This window comes from Cryptomeria japonica, chromosome 7 (assembly GCF_030272615.1).
Source record: "Cryptomeria japonica chromosome 7, Sugi_1.0, whole genome shotgun sequence".
Classification (NCBI taxonomy): Eukaryota; Viridiplantae; Streptophyta; class Pinopsida; order Cupressales; family Cupressaceae; genus Cryptomeria; species Cryptomeria japonica.
The window spans coordinates 159,877,457-159,897,356 of record NC_081411.1 but is presented as its reverse complement, the minus strand read 5'-3'; the positions used below and the strand labels follow the sequence as shown (position 1 = coordinate 159,897,356).

The 19,900-nt window shown below is 39.6% G+C and overlaps 1 protein-coding gene across 1 annotated transcript in view; it reads right to left on the bottom strand.

The window, feature by feature from the left end:
- The window catches only part of LOC131856345 (multisubstrate pseudouridine synthase 7-like), a 144,631-nt gene that overhangs the window by 46,687 nt on the left and 78,044 nt on the right, over positions 1 to 19,900 (bottom strand). Inside the window, exon 14 of the mRNA XM_059208040.1 lies at positions 5,702 to 5,766. Within this exon, the coding sequence (XP_059064023.1) occupies positions 5,702 to 5,766 (65 nt within the window). The remainder of the gene's footprint in view (positions 1 to 5,701; positions 5,767 to 19,900) is intronic.

Below are 19,900 nucleotides of genomic sequence, written 5' to 3'. Positions count from 1 at the left end.
TTCTCTAGGGAGATGACAATTGGTGATACCCAGTCGCTGGTTTCTACCTTAAAGATGATTCCAGCCTCCAGCATCTTCTCAATTTCTTCATTTACCTTTGCTGCATAGTTCTTATTCATTTTGTACGGCCTCCTTCGTACAGGTTGGGCACCTAGTATGAGAGGTATTCTATGTACGCACAGGTCCAGGGGTATCCCTTTCAGGTCCTTGTACGTCTATGCAAACACATCCTTATACTCCAAGAAAATTTTAAATGCCACCGCTTTCAGCACGGGGTTCCAATCGTCCCCGACCAAGATTACCTTTGGATTGGCATCATTCCCCAAATTTACTTTCTTCACGTTGCACTCCTCGTACTTGATGACTTTGTCCCATTCAAACCGGTGCACAGGTGTATCATCCACTTGTGCTACCCCCTCACGGTACTCCCCATACTCTGGGGGAAAAGTTGCATCTTCCGTACTTGCACTTGATTCCCCGATCTGCAACATGTGGCAATCGGGGTGAAATACTTCATAGTCTTCCATCTGCCAATGGAAGAGCCCAGCGAGAGAACTTGTTTCATCCTTTGAGTATCCCTCCAGTTCCAAAACCCCCTCGTCATCAAGTTCCATCCTTTTCCTATCATTCTGTGAGCCCCATTCCCAATTGTGCGAGTCGTCTGAGTCCGAATCAGACGACACCGATTCCTCATTTACGGCTTGATTCCTCAAGTCGATCACGTACTTCCGGGCTTCAATCTCGATGGAGAGTGTGTTTTTCTTCCAGTCGTGGTTCGCCTTTGCCATAATCAGCCAACCCCTTCCTAGAAGGGCGTCCTAGGCCTTCTTCTCCGACAATATGACCACGCAGTCAAGGAAAAAGTGTTGGGTACTGACAACATCATTTTGTGCCATGAGTGTCCCGACCAATGCTTACAGTGAGCAGCATGGGGTCTGTAGCAGACGTGCCAAGTAATTTCGTTGCCGACATGGGGTCTGTGCCAGATGGTTTTGCTGCCATCTAACGGTGTTCCTAGTTGGCAATGTTGTCACCGACTATGTTTGTAGGAGCCATCTTCAATTGTGGCATTGTTTGTAGAGGGTCAGACACGCGTGCGAGTATGATGGTTTGTAACTGTTGTCATCTTTATGACACCCTTAGTCCATCAGTGAGAACCGATTAGAGATATGTTCCATGGACCAGCGCTGCCCAGTTGATCAAAGAGAAAAGCAATGGAATTATGAAGTGTGAAGTGTTGTCTTGTCAGAAGCAAGTTCCTAAGTCTTCTCAACTACGGTGACTCCGGTCTCCGAAGTTACCCCAGAACTCCGGAACCCCTAGGTTCCCAAGTTCCTTAACCTTCAACCCCGGAACTTCGAAACCCCTAGGTTCCCAAGTTCCTTGTCCTTCTACCCCCCGGAACTCCAGAACCCCCAGGTTCCCAAGTTCCTTGTCCAACTACGGTGACTCCGGTCTCCAGAGTTCCCCAACTACGGTGACCCCGGTCCATGAAGTTCCCCTTCTCTCTTTAACCCTTTCCCTCTCTATCCCGGAACTCCGGAACCCCGAGGTTCCGAAGTTCCTTTCAACAATTCCCTGGAACTTTGGAACTCCAAGGTTCTGAAGTTCCTTTCCGTTTTGCCTTCTCTCCCTAGTTCCTTTGGAACCCCGAGGTTCTGAAGTTCCTTGCTCCTTCCCTTGTCTTCCTCACTTCGGGAGTCTGAACTTCCGAAGTCTTCGGGCTTCCTTCCGACTAGCGACACTTCCGGATGGCATGATCAACACTCAAGGCTTTAAATGCTCCGACAGTTTTGGTGACTTATGCACTTTTTTTGTGGAGCCACAAGGGTGCATTAAATGTTTTGGCAGGGTGTCCATCAAGGAGGTACGGGGACCATGCTGGGTGACTTATGTCATGTCTGACTTTGGAAGGTTTGTTAACCCACCTTCCTCAAGATTGCCTTTGGAGGTATGGCTAGGTTGCTTGTATGTACAAGCCAAGTGCATGCACTTCCAGACTGACATGCAGGGGTCATGATCACCATTGTAACCCATTTTTCTATATAAGGTTGTTAAGCCTCATTGTAAAGGGTTCTCTTCCTGCTGCCTTGAGCTTTCTTGTGCTCTTCTCTTCTCTTGAAGACTTGTAAATTTTTGCATTTCTACAACTATAAGATTGGCTTTTGGCCTTACGATTAATTGAAAATCACGATTCTTGCCTCTTTTCAACTTATGTATGTTGTGTACGCTTTCTTAACTCCATCATAGGTGTATGTCTTGTGGTTTTTTCTCTTCATATTTGATGTGTTAACTGGTTTTTCTGAGTGTGACTTGTGGAAATCCTTCTCCCCTCTTGGCATTCAGTGAATTCTAACCATCGTATATGCACTGGGGTCACTCATACAACTGAAAAGTTGTGGACCTTTAGGGTGTTTCAGTTAATTACTTGTGTCATTTCGGTAGGGAGAGAAACAATCTCTTCTTGGTGCACCACCTCCTTTTATTTCAAGCAATTCCCTCTTCCTTTTGCCTCTACAAGTTGTTAGGATAGGCTTAGTAATAAGTTTTTAAGTGTTGAGTTGGTTCAACACCTACACCTGGAATGAGAAGGAAGTTGGCCTTCTCCGAAGATTCAACCCCCTTGCGCAAGGTCCCACACTTCCGGGTTGTTTCCATGTTTCACAAGGTTGCTAAGTTGATGACTTAGAGGACTTTTTATCGTACCATTTTGAAAAGAAAACATCTTCGCAATCGTGATTTCACATGTTTCTTCTGGTTTATATTTTATAAATGTGCCATCTATTCAGCAATGTTAAACTATTTTGATAATTTATTAGAAGTATTACATATATTTAAAATAAACAAAATCATATAAGGCGAATTTTATCCGAATTTGTTTTTCGAATTTTTCCCTTGTCGAATTTCATCCGAATTTCATGGCTGTCGAATTCAAATTCGAATTCGAACCTTGTGACTAAGATCCCAACCATTTGTTGTCTGAATCATTTCATAGGTCTCACAGTTCTTTACGGGATCCTTGGATCCAAAACTTGTCAACTTAAGCAACTTCTATCTTTCTACACTAGCGCTTGATGGTGGGGTCAGCATGGTTTTGTTTTCATATAAAAATAGTGTTAGGAACCTACTTGCAAAGGAGCTTTGATTTGAACATTTCAATTCTCCTCTCGCACTCTTAGCCACGTGAGAATCTTCTACTCTTCACATAGCTTCATCATTTTGCACCCTTGTTTCACCTCAGTTTCTCTTTTGTGCTCTCTAACCCTTAGACCTACAGTTTTTGGCTCAATTTCGTCACTTAACAACTCTTCCTCTATGAAGGAGTCTATCTCCCAATGAAGATTTCCCTCATCTAGAGGAAGCTTTTTAGATTCCTTGTACCAAACTCGGTTTGCAAGTTCAACCTACGCTTCATCTAATATTTTAAGGTGTCATGCTATTTCCACCCACTTCCTTCATATGCTTATTTGTAGCATTTTGAGTGTTATGATATCTTCTCTACCAACTATGACTTTGACTCGCACTTCGACTTCAACTTCTACTTCAAGATGGATTTCGAACTTGAATTTACAGTATTAAAGTCACTTTGATGACCTCTCATAGACGTCTTTGTTTCCTTCGCTCTAGAACCCTCTTAAAGTCACTTTGGTCTTGACCATGTTGCGGTCTCTTCTTGCCTTTATTGGGGTCTACATGAATGAATATCTCATATCAAACCCAATTTCATTTAAGAATTAAGCTTAGAACATAGAACATACTAAAGCAATTTAAAAAATCCATAATGCTAGTCTTAACCTTAGTGCATACTAAAACAATAAAAAATCCTTTAGTACATACTTAAAAAGTTAAAAATCCTTAATACTAACGCTAAGCTTAGAAAATACTAAAATTAGTATTTAAGGTTAGAGTTCGTACATAGGATACTAAGAAAATTTTAAAACCCTAAACTTTAAAAAGTCGAAGTTTATAGTTAGGGTTGACATTAGAGCATCAACACATTTAGATAACTGCAATAGCTAACACAAAACCGGAATAATAGTTTAGGGTTATCCATTAGCATTGCTATAACTTTAAAATAAAAACCTTAAACCTATCCCTAAAAATAAAAATAATAATTTAGCGTTTGTGTTTTTGATTTAGAGTTTAACGTTTTTGTTTGCATTTAATGTGGTGTACAAAATAGTTTAACCATTGGGGTTAGTATAAATTTAAAATAAAAAACCTAAAACCATCCCTTAAAATTAAAACAACAATAATTTAGGGTTAGTCTTTGGAGTTTTACATTTAGCTTTAGGTTTCCATTTTTCATAGTTTAGGGTTAAAACAAAAACCCTAAAGCTAAATCATAAGCCCAAAATGTTGACCTTAAGTTAAACTCTAGAAAGCCCTTACCATGTCCCTAAAAGTTACAATAACAAGACTTTGGGGTAAAAGTTTCTGATTTAGGGTTTAACTTCAGGGATTTTGTTTAGATTTAATACGGTAAATAAATAGTTTAGGGTTATTAACTTATTATAAATTTAAAATAAAAAAACCTAACCCTATTTCCAAAAACTAAAATAACACTACTTCATATTTTTGTAATTTCCATCCAACAAGATGTTGGCTCATCAAACTCTCATCTGCCTTGAAATTTGCCCACAAAAAATTAAGTTTTGTATGTAAAAATGAGACTCAATATTAAAAAAAAAGAAAAATTATTGGTGACCAGCAAGTTATTCAGTTAAATTGTGATTTTTGATAAAATCATATTTTAATTGTACCTTGAAAATCATGCCTATTTTGTTTTTGAATTGATGATCCTAGCCAGCTTGGATTGCCACACCTTATGCGAAGCAATTAATCATGTATCCTATGTATATAAAGACTTTCTTTACCAGAATTTAGAATTGCAGGATTTTTTCCGCCTCCAACACATTCAAATTTCCAAATTTGGTAACAGTTGACAGAAAAACCTTGACCAAAGGTTTAATATTATGTTATATGTAGTAAACCTTGGTACGATGCAATAAAAAGGAAGAAATTAGATATGCAAAAAGTATAAACAAAATTATAATAAATTACATACATTCATATACATACATCCATGACATCATATATTCATATACTTTAAAAATGTCTTACACGTCTTATAATTCATTCATCATGCTTCATCCATATATAGTATATACATATATCACATAAATATTTACACTTCACTATTCTCACATATATTTACTTCATATTATTCCTCACATGTTTCCACATTATTCCACACTCTTATCTCCCACTTTTCCTTCTTTATATAGCCTCTTTATGCCTTTTCATAATGGCATTCCATAATATCCTTTCATAATAATTCTTAATTATCTTATTCCCACAAATTTGCCTTCTATTCTATAATAATTACACTTTTATAGCTTATTTAGGCATAATAGAGGTCTTTTAAGGCTATTTAAGTGGTATATAATGGATATATGTGGGGACCCAGATGACATCTGTGGTGCCTCACATCCCTATATTCTGCCAACAGTAACTATGATTACAGATAAATCAAAACAACTAAGAGCAAGTTAACTGTATCAAATAATTTCTACATGATTTTTCTGTTCTCTATGTTTCAATAGCCTGGCACATACATTTTTCTGCCACTGTCAAATGTTGAACTATAAGTACCTCCTACTTGTCAGTGAACATAAAAAGAATCATATGGAAATCTCACCATATTTCTTAACCCTTGCGCTGGCAGCATGATTCCACAAATAGCTTTGATAGCTATGCACATACCTGGGAAGGCAAAACACACATGTAAGATACATCCAATAACTGGAAAAAAATCAAGAATCCGTATGTCAGCTAATTAAATAAAACTCTTACCGGAGTCTTCTAGCTATATTCATAATCACAAACTAGCAAAAAGACTTTAAAAATTAAGAAATTATTTTAACGCTCACAAATGAACACAGTAGGTTGATAGGAATAAATAGAATAGACAGTAAAAATAGCATGCAGCACATAAAAGAAACTCCAACACTAAAACAGACAAGATTAGAAGCTACAAGCCAACAATACAAAAAACCATTCTAACAAATTATGGTGGGTATATATGATATAGGAAAAACACCAAACATGTCAGTTCATTTAATGTTGTATTCCTGGCTTGGCACTAATCTATATCACAAAAAAGACTGGCATCTCCATCAACCACAGTAAAATAGCCCGTTCATAATTCAATAATCTCCATTAATGAATCACTTGGACAACATAGTCAACCTAGTTAGACAACCCCAGGGGCACAAAAACATCTCTCAAAAACTGGCCACCAGTCCTCCAACGCATTTGACTAGATGTCATGAAATTGAGTAAATAGGGGTAGCAGCCACTACATTAAGCAGTTCAAAATAAGCTTTTACTAAACATAAGTGCCAAGGCATTATAGTGGATCAGATTCTTTGCTTATTAAATACTGTTGACGTGTTTTTTGTACACGACCAAACACAGAATAAAATACCTAAAGGTACCTTATCCTCTCTTGAGCAAAGTTTCCCGACTGCTGAAGATCTCGCCGAAGGATAGTCGAGGCAACTCCAAGGTTCTTGTATGTAGGTTCTCTACTCGTGGATAAGCTCTTTGTGGTATGATGTGATTTTGCTGGAATCACAAGGGGACTTACACTTGACGACCTAAACGTCTGATTTGCTGGAATCACAGGTCCTATTAACTAACTGGAAGACAAACAAATGACAAAAGATGCAGGGTTCAGGAAGTCTACTCTACTACCTAGAATGCGAGAAGATGGATGAATGACTAGATGGAGTCCTACTGGCCTGGGTCTCACCATCAAGTTGAACAATTCAACGACCTAAACGTTTGATTTGCTGGAATCACAGGTCCTATTAACTAACTGGAAGACAAACAAATGGCAAAAGATGCAAGGTTCAGGAAGTCTACTCTACTACCTAGAATGCGAGAAGATGGATGAACGACTAGGTGGAGTCCTACTGGGCTGGGTCTCACCATCAAGTTGAACAATTCAACACCAAATTGGTGCGATCTTCTGGGGGATGCTTCAAATATATTCAAATCGGACACCATCAGATACTGATCATCATTCAAGTTAATGCATGAACAATAGACGTGTAACGACTTGAGATTACGCTCATTTTATGCCAGTTGATCACGTAGGGCGCACTTACAATCAGTAAGAGGCTAGTGGTATGGATTAGACGGATTCCACACAGGTGCATTCAACAACTTTCATTCAATTTAATTATCTATCATCTAAAACGAAGATTCAACAAGAGACCATGCATATTGCAACGAAACGACATATTTCACCATATCTTCAATGAAAAAGAAGTCTTTACAATTAAGGCAACAATGTCTTGTCTTCTCTTCCTAGTCTACTCTAATTGCTATTCTATTTGCTATTCTACTACTCATTCACCGACTATCAACTATTTACTAACTATTCTCTATTAGCTAACCATTGACTAACTATTAGCCTTTACAAATTAGGAGCCAGGGCTATATAGTGCCCTCAATACAATTCAATGGCTCAGAACAACTTGAGATCAATGGCCAAGATTTTACAATGAAAACCCTAATTAGGGTTTGTTACAACAACTCAATTCTGGCCAATGAAATGATTGCATTATTTGGACACGTCTTCTCTGGAATATTCGACCAATGGATAACTGAGGTAGGTACATCAAAGTTTGTGCCATCTCCAATGAGTCAGGTACATTGAATCTGGACACGCTGAGGTGGACCAATCTGACTGGAGGAGTGATGACTGGGATGCCACCTTGTCTGACAATTGTAACTTGGTAGATGCTCAATTTGATGATGCTGAGAAGCTAACTTTAATTAACTCTTCTGAAACTGTATGCTTCTTCAACGAACCCTTGCTTTAACCTCCTTTGTCTTTGATGTGCAGGATGGATGGTGTACCTTTCCTTCAAGTGTTGGACTGGAAGAGGTCGTCCCTGATGATGCTGGACCGGAGAAGGCCGTCCTTGTTGATGTTGGACTGGAGAAGGTCGTCCTTGTCTTGGCCTGGTCTTCTTTTAACTGCAAGACAAACCAAAAGATGATTAAGGACACATAATAAATTTATTTCAACATGGCATTTTCTACCTTAAGTCATCAACAAGAAGATGTTAAAATGAAGCTTGCTCAATATTCTCCCCAGGGACAGGCCCTATAAGGATTTTGCCCTGGACCCTCTGGAAGGGTCAGGAGCGAAAATTTGCATTCCTAGCTCAAATTGTTCTCACTTTGCAACCGTACTTGCTTAGATACATGCCCAAGGATGCCCTTATTCTCAACCAACACCAATCTTGATGCAAATTTGGGGCAAAAGAGATGTTTTTAAGAATTTCGCTTTGGACCCTTTGGAAGGGTTAGGAGCGAAATTCACCTTTTAGGACAAAATCTATCATGTTTCCACTCCAAAATACCTTCCAAGGCAAGCACACACTAGTTTTCCTTCCTCCAGAGCCCAGGGATCCACGCCTTGACCTCTATCATGAGCAATTTGAGTGAAATTGGGAATTTCGCTCTGGACCCTCTGGAAGGATCAAGAGCGAAATTCACCTTTTAGGTCACAACTCTTCATTTTCTTCACTTCAATTCAGCTTGCAGGGCAAAGTAACATCATTTCAACCTCAACTACGCCTTAGGACTCCTAGTCTTGACTTGACACAAGGAGGAAATAGGTAGATGAAGAATTTCGCTCTGGACCCTTTGGAAGGGTCAAGAGCGAAATTCACCTTTTAGCTCAAAATTCACACTTTTGAAGGTCAAACGTCTTTCCAAGGCATTCCAAATAGCTTTTCTCACCCTAGTCTAGGCCTGACTTAGCACAAAATTTGGAGGATAAGATGGTTTTTAGGATTTTCGCTCTCGACCCTTTGGAAGGGTCAGGAGCGAAAATCTTATTTTAGGCTTATTTCCTCATCTTTTCAACTCCAATCCACCTCCAAGATCAAGGACACATCGCCTCACTCCTATCTAGGCCATAAAAACCAAAAACTTGACTTGATTTGCAAGGAAAAAGGGTGATCCTAGGAATTTCGCTCTGGACCCTTTGGAAGGGTCAGTAGCGAAATTCTCATTTTGGCTTCAAAATTTGCATTCTTGGTGACTAAAATCCACTCTAAGGCAATCCAAATGACTTCTCTCACCCTTGTCTAGGTTTGACTTTGCGCAAATTTTGGAAGAAAAGATGGTTTTTAAGATTTTCGCTCTAGACCCTTTGTAAGGGTCAGGAGCGAAAATCACTTTTTAGGCTCAATTCCTTCACATTTGATAATCATTTATAAGTCAAAGTTATTTCTAAGGACCTCTCCCATCAAAACTCACCTTAGCCAACACTAGGCTTGGCACAAAATTGGGAAAAAAGGTGGTTTTGAGAAAATTCACTCTAGACCCTTTGGAAGGGTTAGGAGCGAAATTCTCATTTTGAGCTCATTTCTTCATATTTGATGATTCTTGACAATTCAAGGACATGCCTAAGGACACCTCTAATCTTGACCCACACTAGACTTGGCATAAATTTGAGGGAAAAGATAGGTTTTGCACAATTTCGCCCTGGACCCTTTGGAAGGGTTAGGAGCGAATTTCATGATTTGCTTGTTTATCCTCACTCAATTCCATTCTTTTCACTTTGTTTACTTGGACTCTTATCCTTGGATCCCTCTCCCATGCTTGCAACATTTCGCTTGACCTCAAAGTGACTAGAAAAGAGAATTTTGCTAGAAATCATGGCTAGGGACAAGACATATAATGAATTTCGCCCTGGACCCTTTGGAAGGGTCAGGAGCAAAATTCTTCCTGTAGCCCAAAATCATCATTTTTTGAGACAAAAATCCATTCAAGGGCAATCTCAAGGGCTTCTATCATCCTTGTCTAGGCCTGACTTGGCACAAATGTGAAAGGAATAGGTGGATTTAGGATTTTCGCTATGGACCCTTTGGAAGGGTCAGGAGTGAAAATCTCATTCTTGACTTGATCCTTCATCTTTTCACCTCCAATCTTCTCTAGAAGGTAACTAAACATCATTCTCATGCAAGGATCAAAGTCTTAAGCCCAAGCAAGGTCAAAAAGGTAGGCTTGTAAGGAATTTCGCTATGGACCCTTTGGAAGGGTCAGGAGCAAAATTCACCTTCTTGGCTAGAATCCTTCATTTTTTCAAAGCTCTCACACATTTCCAAAGTCCAAACATGTCCACTCTTCCCCTCAAGATGCCTTGCAACTCAAAATTTGGTCAAACTAGGGAGGAAATGAGCCTTAGGAGGATTTTCGCTCTGGACCCTTTGGAAGGGTCACAAGCGAAAATCACCATTTGGGCTTGATTGTTCATTTTTTAAACTTCAGTTTTCTCCTAGAGGCAAATATAGATCGTTTTCCATCAAAGGAGCAAGGTTTCAAGCCCAAACAAGGTAGCAAATGAGGTTTGTAAGGAATTTCACTCTGGACCCTTTGGAAGGGTCAAGAGCGAAATTCTCTTTTGGGCTAAAATCTTGATCTTCCAAATCATCCCACTCCCTCTCAAGGCAAGAACATACTAATTCCTCCTTCATCATGCCAACGCTTAGCCAAAACAAGGAAGGAAAATGAGTGTTATAAGGATTTTCGCTCCGGACCCTTTGGAAGGGTCAGGAGCGAAAATCATGATTCCAGGCTGATTTAGCACCTTATTCACCCAATCTTCCCTCAAGCTTGATCAAACCAACTTCCTTCCATCCTAATCAAGGCAACCCATCACTCAACTGGCCCCAGGCAAAGTCAAACTAGGTTTCTTAGGCCAAAACAAGGCAAAATGGAGGATTTCGCTCTGGACCCTTTGAAAGGGTCAGGAGCGAAATCCTCTTTTGAGGCTAGCTTTCATCATCTTAAGGTCCAAAAACTCCTCTTCAAGGCAAATATGTATCAAAACCTACCAAACCATGCTTTAGGAGCTCCAAACTTGATCAAACTAAGAAGCAAAATATAGGAAATATGAATTTCGCTTTGGACCCTTTGGAAGGGTCAGGAGCGAAATTCACCCTTTGAGCCAATTTCTCACATATTTTCTCCTCCTCATACCTTGGACAAACTTTCATTAGGCCTCCTTTCCTCATGACCATGCAAATTTCTCCTTTAGGTTGACATATAGCTCCAGTTTTTGTAGAAAATAGGGTTTTACATGAATTTCGCTCTGGACCCTTTGGAAGGGTCAGGAGCGAAATTCTCATCCTAGGCTCAATTCACCCTCAAACTGGCTTGACTTTGTCCTAGGCTAGATCCTTGATTTATTCCTTCCATATCTTAGCCGAAGTTGATCAACCACTCCCTGACTTAAGCAAAGCCTACTATCCAGTGATCCCCTTGGTGACACTCATTCTGCAAAGACTAACAAACAAAACCCTAAAAGACCTGGAAAACAAACCCCAGAAGGCAAAAAATGCAGGGGTCCCCATTTGCAATGGGGCGATGTGTGAATACGTCACAACAAATACCAAGGTTCATAATAAAACAATTACACATCAGCTTCTAGCTTTTGTAGTAAAAGATGTGAAGAAAACAAACGAACACTTATACTTAGAGCGGGACTGAATCAGAACAAGACCAACTTTTTCAATTTATAATTTTAGCAATCTTAAAGCAAAGAACAAAGCATTCACAAAATTAAGATCTAACAAAAAAAGACAAGATGCACACACAATTTTATATGGAAACCCTTGGGAAAAAACCACAGCAAAATATTGCTTCTTACAACTTGTTGTGACCATTTCACACATCGCCCCATTAGAATGGGGACCCCTTCTTTTTGCTCGGTTTTGCCTGTTCTTCTCTCTGCTTTTAGGATTTTGGGTAAGTGAGTGAGTCGTCTGGACTAGGGTTAAGCCTTAGGGTTTCCTTTTTGATGTTTTCAAGCCGAAGTCCAGTCCAATTTTGAAAGATTATTGAGCATCCTCGCGTAGATTGCAATTTTCAAATAAGATGAGTCTGTCTAGGTCCAGTCAGGATTTTGAGGGCAAGTTCAAATTTTACCTAAGTGTTAATGATGGAGTTGTGCAATTTTGTCCGGGCGAATTTTGACCAAATTTTGGAAGGTTTGATAATTGACCCCTGGCCTTGGAGATAACCTAATTATGCCTTGTGAAGTGACTGAAAGCCTTAATTTTGGATACTTTGGCCTATAGAGGTAAAATCGCTCCTGTCCCTCTCCCAGGGACCAGGGCGAAATTGATATTTTATGTATCTTGCTTATTGACTTGTTTTATTTGTTTTGTGCAGGGTCGCCAGGAGATACAATCGAACATGAATTGAAGATTTTGAAGATTTTTGAGACTCAAATATGACAAGCTTTTAAGGTTTAAGGCCAAATCGCTCCTGTCCTCCACTGAGGGACCAGGGCGAAATGGCTTACTCAGATCATTTTTGGCTTTAGTTGATCAAATCGAAGCATCAAGGACGCAATAAGAGATGAAATCAACATGATGGAGCACCCAGACTTAGTCGTTGGCAATGAAGGGTTGAAAATTTGACCTTTAAGACAAAAATCGCTCCTGTCCCTCCCTGAAGGACCGGAGCTTGATTTTCGAAATTACATTGTCCTTGCAAGATTTAAGTGATTTTGCGATTTGAGGAGGTCAGGAGAGGAATGCTTTGTTCATTGAATATAACTTAAGCCGTCTACGAAATTGAAAATCAACCCAAAATTGCCTAGGCGCTCCTGTCCCTCTCCAAGGGACCAGAGCGATTTTAAAGGTAGCTCCTGTCCCTCACTCAGGGACCAAAGCGATTTTCTCAAAGGACAAGTTCTTGGCCAAGGAAAAGCGAATTTCAAGCTTGAGATGAAGGAAAGAAGACCCAACCAATCCGTCGAAGATGATTTTGAAAGTTGGCGAAACACAAGTGAAGCCTATATTGGCCAAAGCGCTCCTGTCCCTTACCCAGGGACCAGGGCGAAATATGCATTATCTAGCATTCCCTTCCAAATTTGGTTGAATCCAGGCTAAGGCATATGATGGTAATGATATTTGGAATGTCTCAAAGAAGAACGAAGTTGTAAATAACCCCGAGAACTTGATGGAATTGCCCAAGGCGCTCCTGTCCCTCTCCCAAGGACCAGAGCGAAATCTTTAAATTTGCTTAAATACCTAACGTTTTGGAGTGCCACTTTCATTTGCAAGACTCAACATGGAATAAGGGACAATGTTTTACGCCTTGAGGATCATTAGATATTGATATGATTAAGGATTTGTGCCATAAATGCAGGATCGCTCCTGTCCTTCACTGGAGGACCAGGGCGATTTCTATATAATCAATCATTCCCTTCAAAAACTACGTCAAGGCAAGGTTACACAAGGTCAAAAATGATTTTCGAAGGACGAAGAACAAGAAATTAACCTCAAGAATCGACAATTTTGAGCTCAAGTGTAAAATTCGCTCCTCTCTTTCACTGAAGGACCAGGGCGAATATCCTTAGAAAACTCATTTGGTATTGAAGAAACAAGTTTGGCATGCATAAAGCAAACAAGGAAGATCATCAATTGCCCTCACAACTCGATTTGGCAATTTGGAAAATGAAGACCAAAAGCAAGAAGTAAAGTTCGCTCCTGTCCCTCACCAAGGGACCAGGGCGAAAATCTCCAGAATATCAGGTTTGCTTTACAAAGGACGAGTTAAATATGCGTAGAACAAACAAGGATGATCATTCCTTACCTCGCAAGTTGATTTGACGATTTAAAAGACAAGGGCCAAGGAAGAAAAGCAAAAATCGCTCCTGTCCCTCACCAAGGGACCAGGGCGAAAATGGTTTAAAAAGCATTCATTCCAAAGATGGAATAGATTAAACTCAAAATGTCAAGCGAGAACTCCATTTTGGACGTAAAGGATGAAGTTTCAGACGTAAAAAATGAAAGATGGAGGACCAAAATGCATGGGCGCTCCTGTCCCTCTCCCAGGGACCAGAGCGATATTGATCAATGTCCCAAATTCCTCCCATGTTTAGGCGCCAACATTTTTTGAATTGCATTAAGTGCTAAATTCTATAAAACTTTGAAATATTTTTAATTAAAATTGGCATTTAATGAGTTCGCATAAAGCATTTAATAATTGAATTAAGCCTTTTTTAAAAATCGAAATTTAATTACAAAGGCATTTAATTAATTAATTATTAAATTAAATAAAAAGGGAGAGTGCTTGGGGTTATATTTTTATATTTTTATAAAAGTCGGCTTCCTTTTTATTTAAATTTTGTTTATTTTTGGCCTTATTTCCAAAAGTCGGCCTATGTGGGAATAAAGAGGTAAGCGCCTATATATGGGAGGTACTTTGAAACATTTTAATCCATCGTTCAATCATTGTTTACATGCGATTTGGAGAAGCAATAGAAGGAGCGAAATTTCATGCAAAGGAGTGCGAATTTTGATCCAAGGGAGTGCGAATTTTGATCCAAGGAGAGGAGCGAAATTTCAATCCAAGGAAGAGTGCGAACTTTGTTAGAGGTTAGAGGTGGAGCGAGTTTCCCTCAAGGCGTTGAAGACCCAAGGTGGTGAAGTTGATGAAGGAGGCGCATTTGCTAGAAGAAGCTCACGTCCAAATTTTGAATTTTGAATCGTCCTAGCCTCAATCTTGAATTTTGAATTTTGAATCTTGAATTCCAAATTGCATCGTTATATTTAGGAAATGATAATTCAAGGATTTATCATGAAGTTTCCTAAATTCAATCTTTAATCTAGTCTATATTTCTATATTGCAAAATCCATTACTCATTATGAAATGTGGTGTAGGTGTTACGATGGCGACCCCAAAGGCAGGAGCATCCACCAGTCGTCCAGCTCTCATGAAGGAAGATCAAAAGAATGAAGAATTGGAGACCAAGATCGTGTCGAAGTGGAGCAACATTGGAGATACCAACTTGGGAAACTTCAGTGTGAGGAAGTTTCGAGAGGTCCCTTACATTGGCAAACCATCACCTGTCGCAAGAAGAATAATCGAAAGTGGCATTATTAAGGCGGCCGGCTTCCCTCCAGCAATCCAGTGCCATGAGTTGATGATCGAGTGTGCTCGCCATTATGACCCACAATCCATATCGATCGTGTCCAAAGAAGGAAACACTTTGGCTTACCTTTCAGAGGAGGCTATAAGTGAGGCTCTCCATCTTCCGGAGCATAGAGATATGATCTATAAAAGCTTAGAAGGAGCCAGGTCCATGTACGAAGATGATCCAGACACTTGCTTGAGCATCATCAACAAGAATTGGTTACTCAAGAGTCGTCCTCGCCTGAGCAAGATTCCAAACACACCACATAGGATCGACTTCCAGGAGGAGTACAGAGATTTGATAACATTGCTCAACCGAGTCACAGGAGCTCCTCAAGCCTTCTATTTTGAGAAGTGGATGTTCTACTTCATCCCAGTAATAGTTCAAGGAAAAGGAACAATTCATTGGGCTAGAATGATTAGCCATTGCTTGGACATGCAGTTAAGAAGATTGAAGGCTACCAAGTCTTTCCACATGAGTTCATACATCATATATGCCTTGATCAGGAGTTTTGAATATGCAGGATTACCTCACAGAGGAGTGATCAGAAGAGGGCCCGGGGAAGTCAAAGTTTGTGATTCCTATGTTCATTTGCATCATCCGCCAGGAAGTGACTACAAGTTAGTCAATGATACCTTCACGATGAACATCACCAGGACATTGTAGGGCGGGATTCACAATCGGCTATCTCAAGACGCACAAGAGCTTGTAAAGAGGTATGGTGCTTGGTTCATCCAATTCCAGAAATTTACTTATATTAGAGTTCATGGATGTCCTTCACCTCCCTACATGTTGCCCAGATATCCGACAGATAGAATTGTGTTACTTGAGGTAACTAGACAGTTGGCAGCTTATGCGAAGGCATTCAGACATAGGCATGGAAATGGAGTTCCTGTGCCTATCATACTAGGAAATTCAGTTAAGATATGTCCTAATGTTCCAGCCATGGATGATGCAGAGAAGGAGTTGGCCTTATATTCATTTTCATTCTTCGCCTTGAGAGAGAGTTTTAATCCTTATGGGTATATAGAGGAAACAGTCGGTAGGAAATACAAACATGAACCTCAGGTGGAAGACTTTTGGATGAACCTCTCAGATGATTTTGAAGTGAAAAGAAAGATGCATTCCAGATTGCCTTTAGACTTCATCAGGAAATGCAAGATTTACAGAGTGGTCGACCAAGCTCAGGACAGTGGCAGACATCTCCAATCATCATATGACCGAGAAAACAAAGCAGTGAGGATAGATTGGAATGAACCTAAGATTTTGGATCTAGATGCTTTGATGGCTCCAGTTTTGTCTTGTACTCGCAGATGGGTTGATGTGCAACATCAAAAGTTGAGAGAGCAGGGCATATCTATGACTTTTACTTTGGAGGAAAGACCAGGAGAAGGAGGAGCAAGTGTAAGTGAAGGCAATCCTCATCCCAGAAGCACGAGCGAAGGCAACCTTCGAAGCGTAAGTGAGGGTAATCCTCATCCTAGAGGCTCGAAGAGGAAAGAGAGACCTGAGAAAAGAGAATCCTCCAAGAAGAAGCCAGAGGCCAATCGAGATTGTTCATCCGGCACATCTTCTCGACAAGAGAAGAGGACACTTGAAATGGAGGAATCTATGGAATCAATGGTACAGAACAATAAACATGAGGAAGGACAGGCACCTCAACGTTCATCAAGTCGATCTCTCCAAGTCAATGAGCTACATGAAGACAAGAATGATGACGAAGTGACATCTCCTCTCAGAGAAGAAGAAACATTGCCTAAGGAGATACAGGTTAGAGAAACAAGATCTGCCATTCCGGATTGGTTAAAGGAGAGACTAACAAGGGTGATTGTGATTGAGGACGAAGATAATGTGATTGATTTAGAAAGCCTTGTTGGAAATTCTCAGGAAGTGACAGAAAAGAGGAAGGCCACTAAGATGTCCAAGATGATCAGAGACGAAACAGGATCCAGGAAATTGCAGATAGCTACACCAGCAATGGACAAGTATGAAGGTGAGATCCTCGCAGAGGAATATGATGTAGAGACATTTGAGCTTGGTCCACTCACAGCCGAGCAAACGTTGGATGAGGCAACCGATTCGTTTGAAGCGCTAAAAGACAAGCTTAGGGAAGAAATGGAGAAAAATAGAAAGCTTGAGAGAGAGAGAGGTGCATGGAGAGGCTACTTTAGCCATCTCAATCAGCCTTTAGGACGTCAGAATCCAGCGGTATCTCCTGTGCAGGCACTTCCTATCGAATCAGTTGGTGAGGCAGAGAGGGTCAAGAGTTTGGTCCAGCTCATGAGCTCTTGGATTGACAAATCTCATACAGTTGCCATTGAATTTGCAACAAGAATGATGCAGACCATTCACAAAGCTATCCAAGTTCTTGAGATCATCCACAACCTAATGATAATAGTGGCCGCCTTTGCTCATACTAAAGATGTTATCATTCCTGTTCTGCAAGTAATCAGACAAACATCAAGGAAGATCCTAGCACAAGAAAAGATAATGGATGGAGGACCTCATAGTTTACTCCAATGGTCAACTTTACTCCAGATGAAGGAAGTTCTTTTTGAGGATATCAGTAACAAATGCAATCAAGTTGAAGAGATTATCCATCCGATCCAGGACAAGGTGTTTGAATTATTGTGTACTATTCTTGGCAGAAGGATCGAGGTTGAGACAGATGTGGATTTGCAAGAATTAGAAGAAAGAGTCAAGGTCATCTTTTGCAAAGATAAGAATGTTATTACAGATGAGCAACGGGATCAGATGTTTGCTACCATGCTCCTGATTGAGAAAATCAAAGAACTTGAACCTGGATGGGACACTGCTCTTCTCAAGGCTTTCAATTAGGTCATCCACTTGGAGGAACGAATGAGGAATCTTCTCAAGATTCCAATTGCTGAAATCGAAGGAATCGTGTCTAGATTCATTGCATATGCTAAGAAGGAGCATTGGAAAGGAAATAAGATTCTAGAAGAAAGGTTGTTATAGATGATGTGGCACCTTAATTGTCATTGGTCTATGTCTCCTAGATTTTTGTGCCAAATTAAATATTTGGCTATGCATTTAATACTGTTCAATAAAAAAGGGACTATTTGTAATAAACCCTAATTAGGGTTTAGGTGTCATAATCTTGGCCATTGATCTTCTTTTTGATTTGAGCCGTTCATTGTAATTGAGGATGCTATATATACCCTCACTCCTTTTCATTTTGTCATTAGATATTAGAAATTATAGAGAGAGAGCAATAAGAAATAGTTAGAAGTTTAGAGCTTTTGAGAGAAGAAAGTATTTGTAGCAAGATTGAGCTTTGAAGAAGGAATTTCAAGCAATTGTTGTCTATTTTGGCCTTGAGATCAATAAAATATTGACGTTATGGTGTTTCATTGCAATTCTTGTGGCTATCTTCATGGTTGTTTGTTTTCTTGAATCATTCTCAACCGAAGTAGTATTTAAGTTTGAAGGACTAAGTGTTGGGCTTGATCTTTGGTGAGATTCACGTTCCAAACCACTAGCTTCTTGCTGATTGTAGGAACGCCTTGCATGGTCAACTGGAGAAACTTGAATCACCTAAACCTTCAATCGTCATTGAACTTTGGATATGTGCCTTTGTGGTAGTGTCTATGATCCTTGATGAATTGAAAGATCATTTATTACCTTAAAAGATCGCATCAATTTCAGTTGAGTTGTTATTTTATGGCAATATTGAAGTTGGTAGAATCTTACCAAGTCCTGCCCGCATTGAGTCATTCTTAGGATTAGATTAGAATTCATCCCTTGCAAACTTTACCCTTTTGATTTTTTTTGAGAACATTGTTAGTTTAGAGAAATCTTGTTCCTGCAATTCGGATACGTAAGGCCCCTTGATGAAACAGCAATCACAACGACCACTGGTGCTTATCCACATGTAAAGACCCTACATAAAAGAACATTGGAGTCACCCTGATTGATCCTTTTTTGCGACATCTTCAGCAATCAAAGGCTTTATTCAAGAGAGGATAAGGTACCCTTGGGTATTTTATTCTGTGTATGATTGTGTACAAAATACACGTCAACACAACTTTGTAGGCTCCAACTCACAGGAGAATCCAATCCCCTCCACTAACCACCAACTCAACAAGAGACTCCAATCTCTTGAGTAAGAGGCTCCAACCTAAGATGTACCAAACTTTAACTGAATAATTTTTAATGTTTTTATCCATTATATTGCTGAATGAAAACTTTCACCAAATCTATAAATATGGTGCAGGAGCACCTTGTGTATTTTATGCCTCCAAAAGGCAATATTGTAAAATTTGAATTTTCGTCATGAAGTGCATGAAAAAAGGTCATGCTTGGACTATTTCAAATGTAATTGAGTCACTAGGTTTCTAGAAGGTCAATTAACTCAATTTGCAAAAAAATGTCATTTTGTTACACAAAGGCAAAAGTTGCAAAATTACAAGAAGAAGTTGAAGTCATTTTGTGAAAGGAGGAAGTCTAACGGTCATGGGAATTTGAAATTTAGTTGTAACTGGCATAGAGGGTTGTAAGAGGCTTATAAAGCAATGTAAGGTCGAATCTAAAGACGGGGGCTCAGTTTTGTATGGTTTTGTGAAGAAAGACTAAATACATTTCTGACTGTTCTATGTTTTGAGGATTCCTGCAACTGTAGCAGCGAATTATATGACTTTGTATGATGCTATTTCGACCTGCACTTGATTGTAGACGATAGAGCATTGTATTATCTATCATTTGCCTTTTGTTTCATTTGATTTTTATTAAGTATTATGAAAGTTATGACCATTTTAATGATTGTAATTTCCAGATTTTCTGGTAACAGTCGTGTTGCAGTGAACTGTACGTGCACGTGTGGCCTCAAAATGAACTAAATCTTATATGGTTAGATAGAGG